The sequence below is a fragment of the Ictidomys tridecemlineatus genome, chromosome 1 (genome assembly GCF_052094955.1).
Source record: "Ictidomys tridecemlineatus isolate mIctTri1 chromosome 1, mIctTri1.hap1, whole genome shotgun sequence".
Taxonomy (NCBI): domain Eukaryota; kingdom Metazoa; phylum Chordata; class Mammalia; order Rodentia; family Sciuridae; genus Ictidomys; species Ictidomys tridecemlineatus.
This window is the reverse complement of record NC_135477.1, coordinates 39310642-39325222: the sequence shown is the minus strand read 5'-3', so window position 1 is coordinate 39325222 and position 14581 is coordinate 39310642. Positions and strand designations below refer to the sequence as shown.

General features: G+C 49.3%; 2 protein-coding genes across 5 annotated transcripts in view; one reads left to right on the top strand and one right to left on the bottom strand.

Moving 5' to 3' along the window:
• Positions 1 to 14581, bottom strand: part of Lrit1 (leucine rich repeat, Ig-like and transmembrane domains 1) — a 76739-nt gene that overhangs the window by 11206 nt on the left and 50952 nt on the right. Inside the window, exon 1 of one of the 2 annotated variants that reach the window (XM_078038910.1) lies at positions 6258 to 7807. The exons of the other annotated variant lie outside the window; for it this stretch is intronic. The gene's annotated coding sequence lies outside the window, so the exon portion shown is untranslated. Of the gene's footprint in view, positions 1 to 6257; positions 7808 to 14581 lie in introns of those variants that run through there. 2 annotated transcript variants of the gene reach the window in all.
• Positions 1463 to 12582, top strand: Rgr (retinal G protein coupled receptor). Of its 3 annotated transcripts, none has more exons than XM_078038953.1 (7): positions 1463 to 1627; positions 3394 to 3500; positions 4450 to 4571; positions 7782 to 7935; positions 9242 to 9359; positions 11530 to 11643; positions 12070 to 12582. In XM_078038953.1, exons 1-7 carry the CDS (start codon positions 1478 to 1480, stop codon positions 12199 to 12201), a joined length of 897 nt encoding a protein of 298 aa, XP_077895079.1. In that variant the 5' UTR covers positions 1463 to 1477; the 3' UTR covers positions 12202 to 12582. The 3 variants fall into 3 exon arrangements, with proteins under 3 accessions (XP_077895079.1, XP_005340142.1, XP_021575662.2); XM_005340085.4 differs by having other exon boundaries at positions 1503 to 1627; positions 3344 to 3500; XM_021719987.3 differs by lacking the exon at positions 3394 to 3500 and having other exon boundaries at positions 1503 to 1627.

Below are 14581 nucleotides of genomic sequence, written 5' to 3'. Positions count from 1 at the left end.
GGGTTTTTTTGCTCTTTGGTCAGCATGCCCTACCTGGGTCCTCCCCAGACCAAAAGACCAGCCCCGCCTATTGTTTCTTCTCCGTCCTTCCCTTTTTGTGTCTGGGATGCCTTCCTTCCGTCTCTTATCTGGCAGAACTCTATCCATTATCCCCAGCCTCATGCTTCTTTATTTTCTCTCATGAAGTTACTTGAGATCTTGCAGATATAGAAAGAAGAGGGACATAAGGGTTGAAAAGCAAGAAGTTTAGACAGAGCAGGGAAGACTCTAGAGGACGTGACCTCGAGCTCAGCCTTGAGGGGTGATAAGACTCAGACAGCAGTGGGGAATCATGAAAGGAAAAGTCTAGGACATGGACATTCTCAGGACAAGATGAGTTGTGTGGCCAAAGGAAATCAGATGATATCAATGAAAAGTCCCCGAACTACATGAATAGGAGATCGGGCTTTTGTTCCAGTTTCATTCTCAAATCACAGCATGACCTCCGGCTGATTATTAACTGCTGTTGGCTTCAGTTCCCTCATCTGAAATGGAAAAGATAATAGTATTGAATTCATGGAAAGTTTTTTTTTTTTTTTTAAGGAATCATCAGAAGATTCTTTACTATGGTGGCTGACCTCAATAAACATTAGCTGTATTACTATTATCTGAAAATGAGTTAGGTTGCACTAGATTGATGTTTCCTGATGTAAATGTCACCATGAGCTATTACATAACTTGTACTAAGAACCTCATTTGTTAGAAGCCCAATCTCTCAGTGAGTCATGGGAGCACTTACAAAAAGACAGCAGCTCATCATTCCAAACCAGAGACCTGCTAGGTTTTTTTTGTGCTTTTGTAGCTCAAAGACTGTATGACAAGAAATGCAACCCTGAAATCTACATCTATGATGTGCTCTTCTACTAAGGAATTAGGACAGGCCATGGACAAAAGATGCTTACACTGCAAAGGAGGAAATTGAGAAGACACTATTGGTCCCACTTCAGGGAATACAACTAGCAGAAGATTCAGAGCCAGAACCCAGGCTCCAGTCCCAAAAGAGGTTCTTTCTATAATAGCAGGTGACTTTCAAACCTCAACCTTTCTACAGGCACGTGATCCTGTGGACATACACGCATGCATGCACACATACAAACACACAGGAACTCAGATTGTCAGCAATGATGAACACAGAAAAGCCTGGCTCCTATCCGATTCTCAGGAACAGCTGCGGCTCCAATCCCTCCTTCCACTCCCCTCCCTTGATTATGCAACTTCTTTCCAATTCAGCTCTCAGCCATACACCATTTGGATTCCCAGACCTTAATCCTGCCCAGCAGGGCTGAAATGAATGAGACAGGGCCCCATTCTGGCTTCACAAAGGCTGCACTGTCCAGCTGGTGAATGGTTTTCTTTTGCTTGGGCCAAGAGGACGAATTAGACGAATTAGACAGGGGAGGCAGAAAGAAGGAGTTCAAGGTCTAGCATAATAACCTGCATGTGCCAGCACGGGGAACGGTCCTTTAAAAGGGAGGGGCATGGCTTTGGGGAGCCAGAAAAAGAGCAAGGATGGCAGAGACTGCAGCCCTGCCCGCAGGCTTCGGGGAACTGGAGGTGCTGGCTGTGGGGACGGTGCTGCTGGTGGAAGGTGAGCCAGGCAGGACCTGGGGTGGAGCAGGGGCCCAGCAGGATCTCAAAACCCAGTCACAGCTATGGTGCTGGCACGAAGAGTTCCCCTAACCTAACTGAGTTGTCATGTCATCCTGATTGCTTATTCCTATGTGCCTAGACCTACAAGGTCTCCTGGTGGCTTCCCTGTAGAATGCAGAGCACCAGCGAGGAGTCAAGAGAAAAAGCCAGGTAGGGATCAGGAAGGGACAGACTTTGCAGCAGTGTCAGGGGTGTATATATACCCAGAGATGACCAAGAACCAACCTTCAGACTTTATGTCCTTCCAGGCAGGAGAAAATTTAATCCAGTCCCTGGAAATCCTGCTAAGAATCCCATGAAAGATTAGCCTCCAAGAAGACTCTGAGACAGATAGCTCCGCCACCTGCTGTCTATGTCACTGGTACCAAGTCACTTCAGCTCTCTGACTCTCAGTGCCTTGACATTCCAAATGGGTGGTTGTGAAGGTTAAATGGGGTCAAAGTATGAAATGTTTGTCTAGACAGAAACCCAGGGAAGGCACCAGGGAGTTCATTAACTTCTGTCCACTTCTGCCCACCATTCCTTCTACCATGTCTCCTCCCACAGCCCTCGGTATGTCCCACATAGGGACCACCTGGGTCCTTCGGAAGCCTACCTTCACTCAGAATCCTTAAAATACTCAGTGGGGCCAGAGCTAGAGATTGTATTCACCCTAGAACTAGGCTGACAGGGTATACAGTCCATGTTCAAAGCACATCCAGAGAGGCAAGCAGCACATTTTCTCACCCAGTGAGAAGTGACAGTGGAGAGGAAGTGACATAAAACTGGTCCTAGAGACTCTGAATACTATTGTCTGGTGGCCCCATTTCATTTCCCTTTTTTTCTAGGAATGCTACATTCTAGCCTTCCTCTATGACCTCAAACATGCTTGCAAATTTTACCCTTTATGTCTTTGCATGTGCTGCTCCCTCATTCTGGAATGTTCTTTCATGCACCATCCTTTGGGTAAATGCTCCCACAGTTTTCAAGTCAGGATCTTTCTCTGTTCCTCGATGTGGACAGGGGAAGAAGGTGAGGTTTAGAAATTTCAAGGGATAGCAAGGAAGTAGACAAGCTGCCATTCAAGGCCAGATCTCTCTGCTCTCAGAAAACACCTCAAGTTCACCTCACTGACTAATGTTCTGGGTGCAGCTCCCGGCTCTAACGTCAGCTCCTCCTCTCCAAGATTCTCCCTGATGTTGCTCCACCGACCTTGGGGGAGGCATTTTGGAATCTGAAAGACTCAAGTTGGAGTCCTAGCTAACTGTGTACTGAGGGATGATAGCTAGCATCTCTAAGGCTATTTCTTAACCGTAAGTGGATAGGAGAGTACGCAAGAGAAGTCTGAATGACATGCTTATCCGGGTGCCTGGCACCTTCTAGGTGCTCAGTGCTTGTCGGAGGTTGTGAAGGTTCTAGCAGGAACCGTGCTCTACTGGACCATCTTCTTTATCTGTCTTCCCATGGGGTTATGTTGGTAGAGGGGAGGGCATGAGACTTATGGCTTTCAGTGTTTGAGGGTCAGTCTGCCTCAGGAGAATTTGATGAACTGCACCGAGAGAACTGCTGAGCATAAAGGGGGAAAGTTGCTGAAGGTCCATCCACCTCTGGACCCTGGTTCTGACCCAAGGTGGGCCTCTCTAGCCCAGATGCCAGCCCCTGCCCTTCCTTTCAGCTCTCTCTGGTCTCAGCCTCAATGGCCTGACCATCTTCTCTTTCTGCAAGACCCCGGAGCTGCGGACTCCCAACCACCTGCTGCTGCTGAGTTTGGCCGTGGCGGACAGTGGAATCAGCCTGAATGCCCTCATTGCAGCCATATCCAGCCTCCTCCGGTACCAGGCCCCTCTGCACTCCACTGGCTCTGGGGCCCTGCTTAGGGCCTGACTTAGGGGTATTGGGAGGCCAGAACCTTTTTTTCTTACCTATAGAAAACTAACCCAAGGGCAGAGGGTGGGCAGGGTGAACTCAGCTAAATCCAAATTCCAGATTATCCCTGCAGAGCCGCAGCTAATTTGTGGAACACAGGGGTTATTCAAACTCATCCAAAGGGATTCATATGGGTGGTTAGAAGTATTGACTTTAATTATTTTCAAACAACTTTAAACAATGCTTGCCACCTAGGAAGCCCTAAATAATTGTTTGTGAAAGCAAACAGGATTTTGACTAGTGTCCAATACAACCACATGTGCAAACCTGGGTCCTGCGTAACTTCAGAAGATGTGTTTGTAAGATTGTTTTGTTAAGCAAAGGGAACATTCTGTCAGGTTTTGGGGCACTATGAAGGGAGGCTGAACCCACCTCGGTATGAATACTCAGGGCTGACCAGTTTGTGGGATCTGAATTGGTAATGATCTCTCCTCCTACAAAGCACTGATGTTTCTTCCTTTGCTTATCCATGGGGCAGAGGATAGGGAGGCCCGAGATCCAAGCTCTGCCTTTGCCTTCACTGTGGACCGTGGCTCAGTATCTTTTCCTCCCATGCCTCAGTTCCCCGCTTATGGAAAAAAGGGCTTGAGTTCTCCTATGGTGGAGCCGTGTGATCACGCAGAAAGATCTTCTGGTCTAATCGCGGTGCAGGAAAAGTCGCAGTTTGCATAGAGCTCCACCTCTTCCACCGGGATTCTTAAGCCCAAAGACCCCAGTACCTTCCCAGAATAAACAAGGATAATAAGGCCCTCTTTGGAGGAGTAGGACTAACATTCAGGAATCTTCCAAGCCAGGCAGACATGGGGGTAGGAGAGATGGAGGGGCGGAGTAACTTGTGTTGTGTGTCTCCCACAGGCGCTGGCCCTATGGCTCCGATGGCTGCCAGGCTCACGGCTTCCAGGGCTTTGTGACAGCGTTGTCCAGCATCTGCGGCAGCGCAGCCATCGCCTGGGGGCGCTACCACCACTACTGCACCCGTATGTCAACGGACTATCTGCAGTGCGGGAGGATAAGAAGCAGGGAGGGGTGAATAGAACTAAATTCGCCCAGGAACTTAGTGATGTGTTTCCCAGCGCAGAGAGTGTGGGTGGGTGGGGGTGTACCGTGCATAACATGTGAACAAGCATTTCAGCGAAAGAGGGAGGGTGGGAGAGTGTGCAATAGACCTGTTTTGAGGCATGTGTTGGAAAGATTGCCTCTGCCTTTGCTGCAGCCTAAGGCAAGTCAGGGATCCTCTCTGAACCTTAGTCTTCTCCTCTACAAGATAATTTTAATAACTAATCTCACAGTTTTATTTTGAAAATCAGATGAGATCATGGATACACAAAACGTCCTTGCAGTTGGGCAGTGTTAGAGGTAGAGGGAGGTGAAGAGAGAGAAAGAGTGCATGAGTGTGCATGTGTGTGTGTGTGTGTGTGTGTGTGTGTGTGTGTGTGCGTGTAGCTGGGCATGTGACCTAGAAACTCACTCTTCCATGGGGCCTCTGCCATGCCAAAGTTTCATGAAGACTAGTTCCAGTTCTAGATTTCCCAAGTTGCATTGTCCAATGCCATCATCATAATTAGCCATTGCAGTGTGCCACCTGTTCATCTGTTCTGATTTTATCTGATATTTTTTTCAAACAAACATTTCACATAACTCTTAATTTATTTACTCCTTCCTTCCTTCCTTCCTTCCTTCCTTCCTTCCTTCCTTCCTCCCTTTCTTTCTTTCTCACAAAGGATTGACTCAGGGGCATTTTAACACCCAGCTCTTTTAATTTTTTTTTTTTTTTTTTTTATGGACAGAGTCTCACTAAATTGCCCCGGCTGGCCTCCAACTTGCAATCCTCCTTCCTCCACCTCCTGAGCAGCTGGGATTACAAATGTGCATCAACAAACCCTACTCTTAAACTTTTAAAAACCCACTTAGTCTTATTCTAAACAATATCTGTGAAATCACAAGTTTAATGTTCTTATAGTTTTAACAAACATTAGAATAAAAAAATCTTTCACTGCCAGAGGTATAAAAACACCCTTTGAGAAGCTGTATATCAGCTAACCCTCCAGCTTGCAGCCTAAGAAACAGAGGCACAGAGAAGTTAAGCAGCTTGCTAAGTGTCAAACAATAGTAGACAAGAGCTAGAATTGAGTGTGGACCAGATGCATCCATAGGAACCTGCTTCCTTTGTTAGCCTAGCTCCAAGTCCTGAGCTATAGATCTGCCCAGCATGGAGGCCCCCTGTGAGGTCCACGGCGGCCAGCACAGCCTTGGTCCCTGAGCATGGCCCCTTTGGAATTTTCAGATCTTCCCCTTGTGGCAGACACACACCTGGCAGCAATGTCACCAACCCTCGTGGGTGTCCCCTATCACATGTCTTTCTCCAGATCCAAACACTGCCTTTGTCCTTATGGTTTTCCATGGCAGTAAGTTAACCTCTCCTGCCTGCTTGGCCATGAGGCACCTCTACCACTACTTACACCCCAGCACTTTCCCCAAAAGTCCCTTGAACCATCCCCACCCTCACCCCACCCTTCTCTCAGGCACACACATACACACTTCCTTCTCAGATTGGAATAGGCTTCTCTGCCTCCTTCCTGTACAGACCTCAGTTCAGAGCCCTTTCTGTCCTGCGACAGCAGGGTGAAGACGGGAGAGGGGGATGGAGGAGGTCTGAAACTCACCTGCACCATGTCACGGAGCATCTGTTTCTGATGCTGAAGATCTTGTTGCCACACGTGGGTCCACATGGACATTGACCACTGTGCCCCCACTTGGGGTGGTGGGTGTCTTAGTCAGCCTGGGCTGCTGCAACAAAACCTACCACAATGGGTGGCTCTAACAACAGAGACTTATTTCTCAGAGTTCTGGAGCCTGAAAGTTCAAGGTCAGAGTGTCAGCATGCCAGGCTCTGGTGAAGTCCCCCTTCTGGATTTATAGAGGGTCGCCTTCTTGCTACATACTCACAGGGAGGAAAGCAAGATCATCTCTCTCCTGTCCCCTTCTTATAAGGACACCAATCTTTCCATTGGGACTCCACCCTCATGACTCATTACTTCCCAAAGGCCCTCCCTACCTTCAGTGCCGTCACACGGGGGACTAGGGCTTCAGCACATGAAGTGGGAGTGGGGGACACAAACACTCAGTCCATAGCCAGGGAGTACATCCAAGCCAACTCCATCTGGGGCCATATCTGTAAAAACAACGTGTCGGCTGTGGGAGGTGGCAGATAGGCTCTTCTCATGGACCAGACCCCATCTGGATTCTTGTCTACAAAGAAGCAGGACCAATAAACCCCCAACAGAGGAGGGGCTCAGGAAAGGCAGTCTGAGCCAGGTCCAGGGGAAGGAATGGAGCCTATGTGGAGGGAACAGTAGGACATCTGGTCAGTGGGGCTGGACCAGAGCCACAGATGCTGTTGGGACCTGGCCTCTGCGAATGGCCCTGAGATGGAACCCCAGGCTCTGAGTCAGAAGTTCTCAGAGAGTTTCCTAGAAGCAGAGACCAGCTGCTTCTGAGCAAGAGCTGAGGACGGTGGAGAATCCAGACTTCCACGTCTTCCCTCCACTGCTCCCACCTGAACCACTGCCCATGGTTCATTCCTAACCTGGGCTCTGAGAAACACCTCTGTTCCTTCCCTACTCCCTGCTTCTCTCTGTTCTCTGAAGGAGATGGTACCAATTGTCTACAGGGAGACTTTCACCATCCAGTGTCTCTTTTGTTCTTCATAAGGATCCTCAGAGGAATTATCATTCCCATTGTGGAGGAGAAAACTGAGGTTCAGAGAAGACTTTTTTTTGAGGGGGAGGTACTGGGGATTGAACTCAGGGGCACTGGACCACTGAGCCACATCCCCAGCCCTATTTTGTATTTTATTTAGACACAGGGTCTCACTGAGTTGCTAGAACCTCGATTTTGCTGAGGCTGGTTTTGAACTCACGATCCGCTGGGATTATAGGTGTGCACCACCGAGTCCAGCAAAATTTATTTATTTTTTTCCTTTTTATGATACTGGGAATTGAACCCTGGGTCTTGTGCATGTGGGGAAAGCACTCTACCAACTGAGCTATATCCCCAGTCCCACCCTCAACTTGCCTGAGGCACCAAGCTATTTAGAATCAGAACTGAGAGTCAGCAAGGTTCTGTGTGACCCTGAAGTCCAGCTATCTCCTCCTCACGACGACACCTCTTCCTCCCGTCTCACACAGGCAGCCAGCTGGCGTGGAACACGGCCATCCCCCTGGTGCTCTTTGTGTGGCTGTCTTCTACCTTCTGGGCAGCACTCCCCCTCCTGGGCTGGGGCCACTATGACTATGAGCCCCTGGGAACATGCTGCACCCTGGACTACTCCAGAGGGGACAGGTGAGGCAGGAGGAGCGGCTTCCAGGCTTCCCTCCCTGGGAATGTCGGCTTCCAGTTCCTGTGACAAGGTTGTCCCGGCTGAAAAATCCAAATTGGGAAATGCCAACATTTATCAGAAAAATCTCAACTCCACAGACATGATGTCCACGTGTACAGGCTGACATTGGGACTGAGGGAAGCCCGTCCTGAAGACGGACCAAGGGATGGGAATGTTGTACAAACTGGGGCCCGGAGGGGAGCCCGAGAGGGGGCACCAGACAGTGCGTCCTCGGCTTCTATCCATCCGAACAGGGGTGAAGCCCTGCACCCCTTGGCCAAATTCAGCACAGTCAGTTTTTCTGGCTCAGACTTCATAGATTTCCAGAGGGATCCATTCCCTCAGTTCAGTAGTGGGAGGGACCCTCGTTCATGGAGATCAATTCTAGGAATTCCCTGAGTGTTCTGTAAGTCAGTCCTGAGAGAGAGAGAGAGAGAGAGAGAGAGAGAGAGAGAGAGAGAGAGAGACTGAATGCTCCCCACTATCATGGACCAGAGCCGCAGATACTGTTTCTAGTACTGTCCCATCCATGTGGCTGCCTTTAGAGGCTACCTCAGGGAGTTGGTCACATGGCTCCACTCTCCCTTTTTGTTACCACCAAAGCTGTGTTGAATTCCCTGCTTTCCAAGAGACATTTTACACACAAAGTGTCTGCACCTGATGACAGCCTTCCCAGGTGAAATCTACCTGAGGAGCTGAGTGCCGAACCTGAGTGCCGAACCGGTATTCTTCAGCTGGGGTCCACTGCCTCTGGCAGCCCTTCCTCCCACCCCTCCTTAGTGGCCATCTCCAAAGTGTTCCTGGGAGGGTCTTCCCTTCATTGAAAGGAAAAATAAGTGAGTCCCACCTGTTCCTGGTCATCCCTTCCACCTCCCTCTGACCACTACCTGAGACCCCGGGCTTCTCTGATCTCCTCAGGGACACAGTGTCCAGTCTCTTTGTCATTCACGGGCTCCTTTCAAATCCCTGTACCTAGAACACCCCTTGAATGTTCCTTCCTCGTGGTCCACTGGCATCTCCCAAGCTAAAGTGTCCCATTCTTCATGCTTGGGGGACAGCCAGGTGAGTGGGGCTGAGCACTTGAACTTGAAGGAGGCTTCTTCCTCATCTCAGCTCCCTGGCTTCTGAGGAGAGTTCAGCTGGGACCAGCAGTGATGGCACTTGAGCATTTATCTGATGGGAGTGGTTCCCCACCTCTGACTCTCTGGTACAGAGGTGGCTGACCATTCCTGGTGGCTGACTTCCGCTCCTCCACCCTTCTACCTGTAGAAACTTCATCAGTTTCCTCTTCACCATGGCCTTTTTCAATTTTTTCGTGCCTCTCTTCATCACCCTCACATCTTACCGGCTCATGGAGCAGAAATTGGCAAGGAGTGGCCATCTCCAGGTAAGGACCCAGCCCAGAAATCCCTCAGTTCTTTTCAGGGATACTCAGGGATATGCACGACGTGGTGGTTGTTTCCAGGGTTTCCTGTGTTTGCAATGATCAGGAGAAAATTCAGTTTGTATAACAATAAGCTGTTAAGGCCCCAAACCACCCTCCCCTTGCTCAGATTGCCAAGGCCTGGGGAGCAAAGACCAGAATGGCTCGTCTTTACCCAGACCCTCTTCCACTGCAAGCCCAGCTCTCCCTGCAGGATGCCATCCATGCTGTTACATTCAATTCTTCCAGAGGATTTGAGGCTTAGCACAAAATTGCAGACTCTTTAAATGTGACTTTTAAATTGCTTTGAGATGTTTAATTTAATCATAGTCACAGGCTGTTACCCACAACATAAAGTCACACCTGCAAGCACATTTGTCCAAGAAAAATGATGCTTCAATATAAACCCTCCTGGCCATTTCTGAATGTCTGCATTAATGTTCATTTTTCGTAGTTTGTTACCTGGACAATTTAGCAAATGAGTCATAACAAGCAGCCAAGGTTTTTTTAAAAAAGTATTAGCACTATTTTATATGCATTGTCAGCTCATCTTTGTGACCACTCTCTGAGAAAGGAAGGCTTTATTCTCCCTATGTCACCGACTGGATTGAGGTTAGAGGCAGAGAGAGGTTAGCTAAGCAACTCACCCAAAGCCACACACCTAGGAAGAGCCGAGATAGATTCAGACCCAGGTCTTAGGCTCTGCCACCCAATTACTCAATTATAGTCATAAAAGAAATACTCAATTTTATTAAGACTTAATCTGCTACTTCATTATTTTTCCTGTGAATTAGAAAGGGATTCTAAAAATTGATTTTAGCTGGACATCCACATACCTCTGAGCTCACAGGAGGAGGGTGGGGGTTGCACTGGGACCAGAATCCAAATCCCTGGCTTGAAGCTCACTTCTGGCTCTCGTGTCCACTCCCTCCCAGGCTGTCCTCCACTCTGCTCTCCCCAATCTGTCTGAATATGCAAAGTCACCAAATTTCTTGAAGTTTTGATAAGCCAAGAGATAAGACTATCATTGTGACTTTGTCATTTTCCCCATTGATTTTAAATCACCAGCTCTGGTAGCATCAGCTGTAGTCACCATGCATGGGCCCAGGGACCTCAGCCTAAGCTAAGTGGTTTCTGGAGATGACATGGTCTCCTATGGAAGTTCCAATTTCTCCTTCAGCCTCAACTTCTCCCCAGAAGAATCCATCCGTCCTAAGCACCCGTCCTCCCCACCCCCTGCAGAATGAGGGACAATTCAAGAGGAAAAAGAAATGTCTCCTGGTCAACGTATTTTCAAAATCTAACGCTGAAGAAAATGTGTCCTCTTCCAATTTAAATTGCCTTCTCTGTTAAAAACCCATATCAATGAGAAAACAGGCAGCGATATTTTGCATCAAATTTTTAGCATCTGAATATATGTCAGGAAGCAATGACAGGGCAAATACATCCTGAAATTTGATCTTGGTTTGTGCGCCCCCTTGTGGCCATGGGTGGTATCCTATTATAATCCCTTTGTGGCCACCAGGTGGTCCTTAAACATCACCCACTTTCCAGACCAGCCCTGTTCTCTGGTTGTTTCTCATACTGTGAAATCTTTGATACAGACAGGTCAGTATTACCAGGTGGCTACAGCTGCTGATGGCAAGCTGGTTCTGGTCTTAAAGTTTGAAGGCAGCTCAGCCTGGGACCCTTATGCACATAGTCATTGGAGCCCAGGATTCCTCCCACCACCATGCTGTGAATTGAACCAAGGGCTTCAGGCATGCTAGGCAAGCAATATACTACTGAGCTACATCCCCAGCCCCAGGATTCCTCTTAAAGAGCAGAGACTTAGAAGGAAGCTTATTATCTTCCCCTGACCCCCAGTGCCTGACTTCAGGCAAGTCGAGTATTGTTAGGACATTTTACAGACAAGGCAACTGAGGTTAAGTAAGCTTAAACAACAGGCTTAGGGTCACCCAGCCTTAAATGGCAGAGAGGCCTATCAGGTCCCAAGTTCCTCTTCAGGCTTAGCTTCTTCCCGAAACCTGGTCCAGGCTGCTCAGAGCCCCTGAGTACAGACCTGGTCTCCCTGCCTACCCAGAGTTGTGGCCACCCTAACTGAAATGACACCTCCCGTGACAATTTTTCCCAGGTGAACACCACTCTGCCAGTCAGGCTGCTGCTGCTCGGCTGGGGCCCCTATGCCCTCCTGTATATATTTGCAGCCATCATGGATGTGAGCTCCCTCTCCCCCAAACTTCGAATGGTAAGGTCACTTCCAAGACCCAAAGCTAGAACCCACCCCATTGTTTTTTTGTTTGTTTGTTTGTTTCTTTGTGTCACCCGTATCTCCTATTGGCTTTCTGGTCTCTGTATCAGTCTCTCTCTTTGCCACTCCCTTTGAGTGTTTGTAATGCTCATCTCCTGGGCCACAGGAGACTGAGATGATAGGGACAGATAGTCAGAAAGTGACACTCAGGTTTTGAGTGGAAGTGTATTCCTGTGGGGTTCTATGAATCATGCATCATCTGCCAGCTAGTCAGGGAGAGCTCCAAGACTGCAGAATCAAACCGAGGACAAATGATTAGCAGTTGCAGGGGGCAGGGGCGGGGGAGACTAGAGCATCTAAGTTGGACCAGGGGGAGAAGCAGAGGCTTCAAAGCACGTTTCCTGGATTTTTCTGTGACAACAGGTGCCTGCCCTCATTGCCAAAATGATGCCCACAATCAATGCCATCAACTATGCCCTGCGTGGCGAGATGTTCTCCGGGGGAATATGGCAGTGCCTGTCACCACAGAAGAGCAAGCAAGACAGAGCCCAGTGAATCTCTCTGAGGGACTGCTGAGACCCAGGCCTATTCCTGACACCCTGGACCGAGACCCTGCCAAAAGCCTGTCCCAGAATCCTCAGAAGCCAAGCCCCAGACACTCATCTACCAACCCCCATGGCCCCATTGAGCCTGACCCTAGGTTGAACACCGGGATACAGAGACCCCAAGCTGCATGGAAAGATGGTCATCATATCCCCCACAGCAAGGCTAAGAGACCTTGAGAAAGTCACTCTCTGTCCCATGAGTTACCTGACCCCTAGCATAAAGATACAAATATGGCCGTGCAGGGTGGTATGAAGCTGGAACAACATAACATGTATTCACCTCGCTCATAGAAAATGCCCATTAAAACACAGCTATTGGTATAAGCTTTGACCAGGCCCTTTGGGACTCTGAGTCTTACATGGAAAGGAGAAAACCCCTGAGGTTTGCTTATGGGAGCTGGACTCAGGCTTCCAGCATTTCAAATCTACTTCTTAAATCCTGATGTGCCACGAGTGACTTACCCTGTCCCTGCATCTGTGTCTCAGCTGGTGAAATGAGATGACAGTAATGGTGACCTGTCTGCACAGATAGAGCCAGAAAATTATCTGCATGTCAAGTACTCCCTGGGAGTTAGCCACCAGCACACATCAGTCAGAGCCAGCTCCTGGATCTATGGGGCTTGGCCTGCATACTGCTTAAAAATAGGGATTAGTTGCCAATATTTTAAAATCTGAATAATTTATGTAAAGCTCCAGATGTCAGAAGATGAGGCCTCACCAGTTTGCCTTTCCTCCATAATGACAGGGTTCAGAGCTCAGGGCAGTTCTTCCCCTTGCCCAGTACACAGACTCTCCAGTTAGTGGCAGCTCATGCGTTGTCTGTAGAGCGCAGGTGTCTGTGGGTTGTGACACGAATACAGGGGTCCCCATTTATCTCTGGATGTATGTCTGGATGCATCTCCCGCAGAGCTAGCACTTCAGGGGAAAGGTGTGGCAAGAGCCCAGTCCTGGGTGGACCCATTGCTCTAGAGGAAGATGATGATGATTAGCAGGGCGATGAAGGACCATATGAGGAGCCTAATGGTGGAAGGGCAGGTGGCCCAGGCCCCATGGAAGCAAGAAGAAAGCCCCATCCCATCAAATGGGGAGGACAAATAGATAAGTGTCCAGGGATGGGATGGGAGTGGTCACGTGAACAGCATTCGGGGTCCCTGTGGACCAAGATCGCCTCTCAGCTTTGCACATTCAGCAAATTAAACCACATATCCATAACTGGAAGGAAGTTTTCACAAAACAGGGGATCATCCTTTGATTTTGCAAAAACAGGTGGGGAGGGGAGAAGTGGCAGCCTCTCCAAAGCCCCGATTCTTCCACCATGCCCTGTTCCAGGTGCTATGGAGATAAAATGTCCCTAGCACACTCCAGGATCCCCAAAGCATTTTTGTCCTAGGCTCTGGAAGGATGGCAGGAAAGGAAACTCCCAGTATCTAAACCAGAGTTGAACTTAACACTGGCTGAACAGATTCCCAGGAAAGTGCTGGGGTCCAGGGCCTGAGATGCTGACCCACCTCCCACAGCCCATCAGTCTTTGTTGGGGACCTGCCATTCATTCCACCTCTGGAGACGCTAACCTCCACAGCATGGATGAGAGAAGAGGGTGAGATGACCCTTTCCAGAGAAGGAGTGTAGACAAGAGGATGCTGAAGACACAGCTAAAGTAGACACTGTCAGCGTTTTTCAAAGGCCAGGCCTGGGTCCCCAAGAGAAGGGAAGAGAGCCAAACAGGTCAAAATCCTCACCTGCGCTCAGAGAAGAAGTGGGGAGGAAGGCAGGTTGGCCAGGACGAAGCCAGGGACACTTTCAGCTCAAGCCATGCCCCCCTGGGGGCTTGCTGGAAGAGGAAGGGTGGGCTGAGGCCTCTCTGTACCCTGGCCTGGATTGGAGGAGATGGGAAGGGCTTAGCAGCAGCCCATGGAGATGACCAAAGCCCTACTGAAGCTTTTGACTTTCAAAGCCCTGAGTCTGCCCACAACTCCAAACCTCAGGCATGAAATGACTTTAGGGAAGCTTGATACCTCTAGAGCAGGTCCCAAAGCATTTTTGGGGATCTTGAGTTCTCCGTGGACCAGGCACTGCATGTAGGGCCTCTCCTGTGCCCTCCTTCCTGCCACCTCTAGCACCCCACCCTGCTGTGCATGCAGAACTCAGCTCCCTCTGAGGCAAGTGGGACAAAGGAAGTGGCTGAGTCCCACCGGATGTCCACCTCCCTGCAGGCCCCTGGCACAGATGCTGAGCTTGGACAGAATCAAAGTCTCCTGCCCATGGCTGGCACTTGGCCAGGACCTGATAGATGTTAGGCCACAGCCTCCAAAGACCTAAAACCTCCTCAG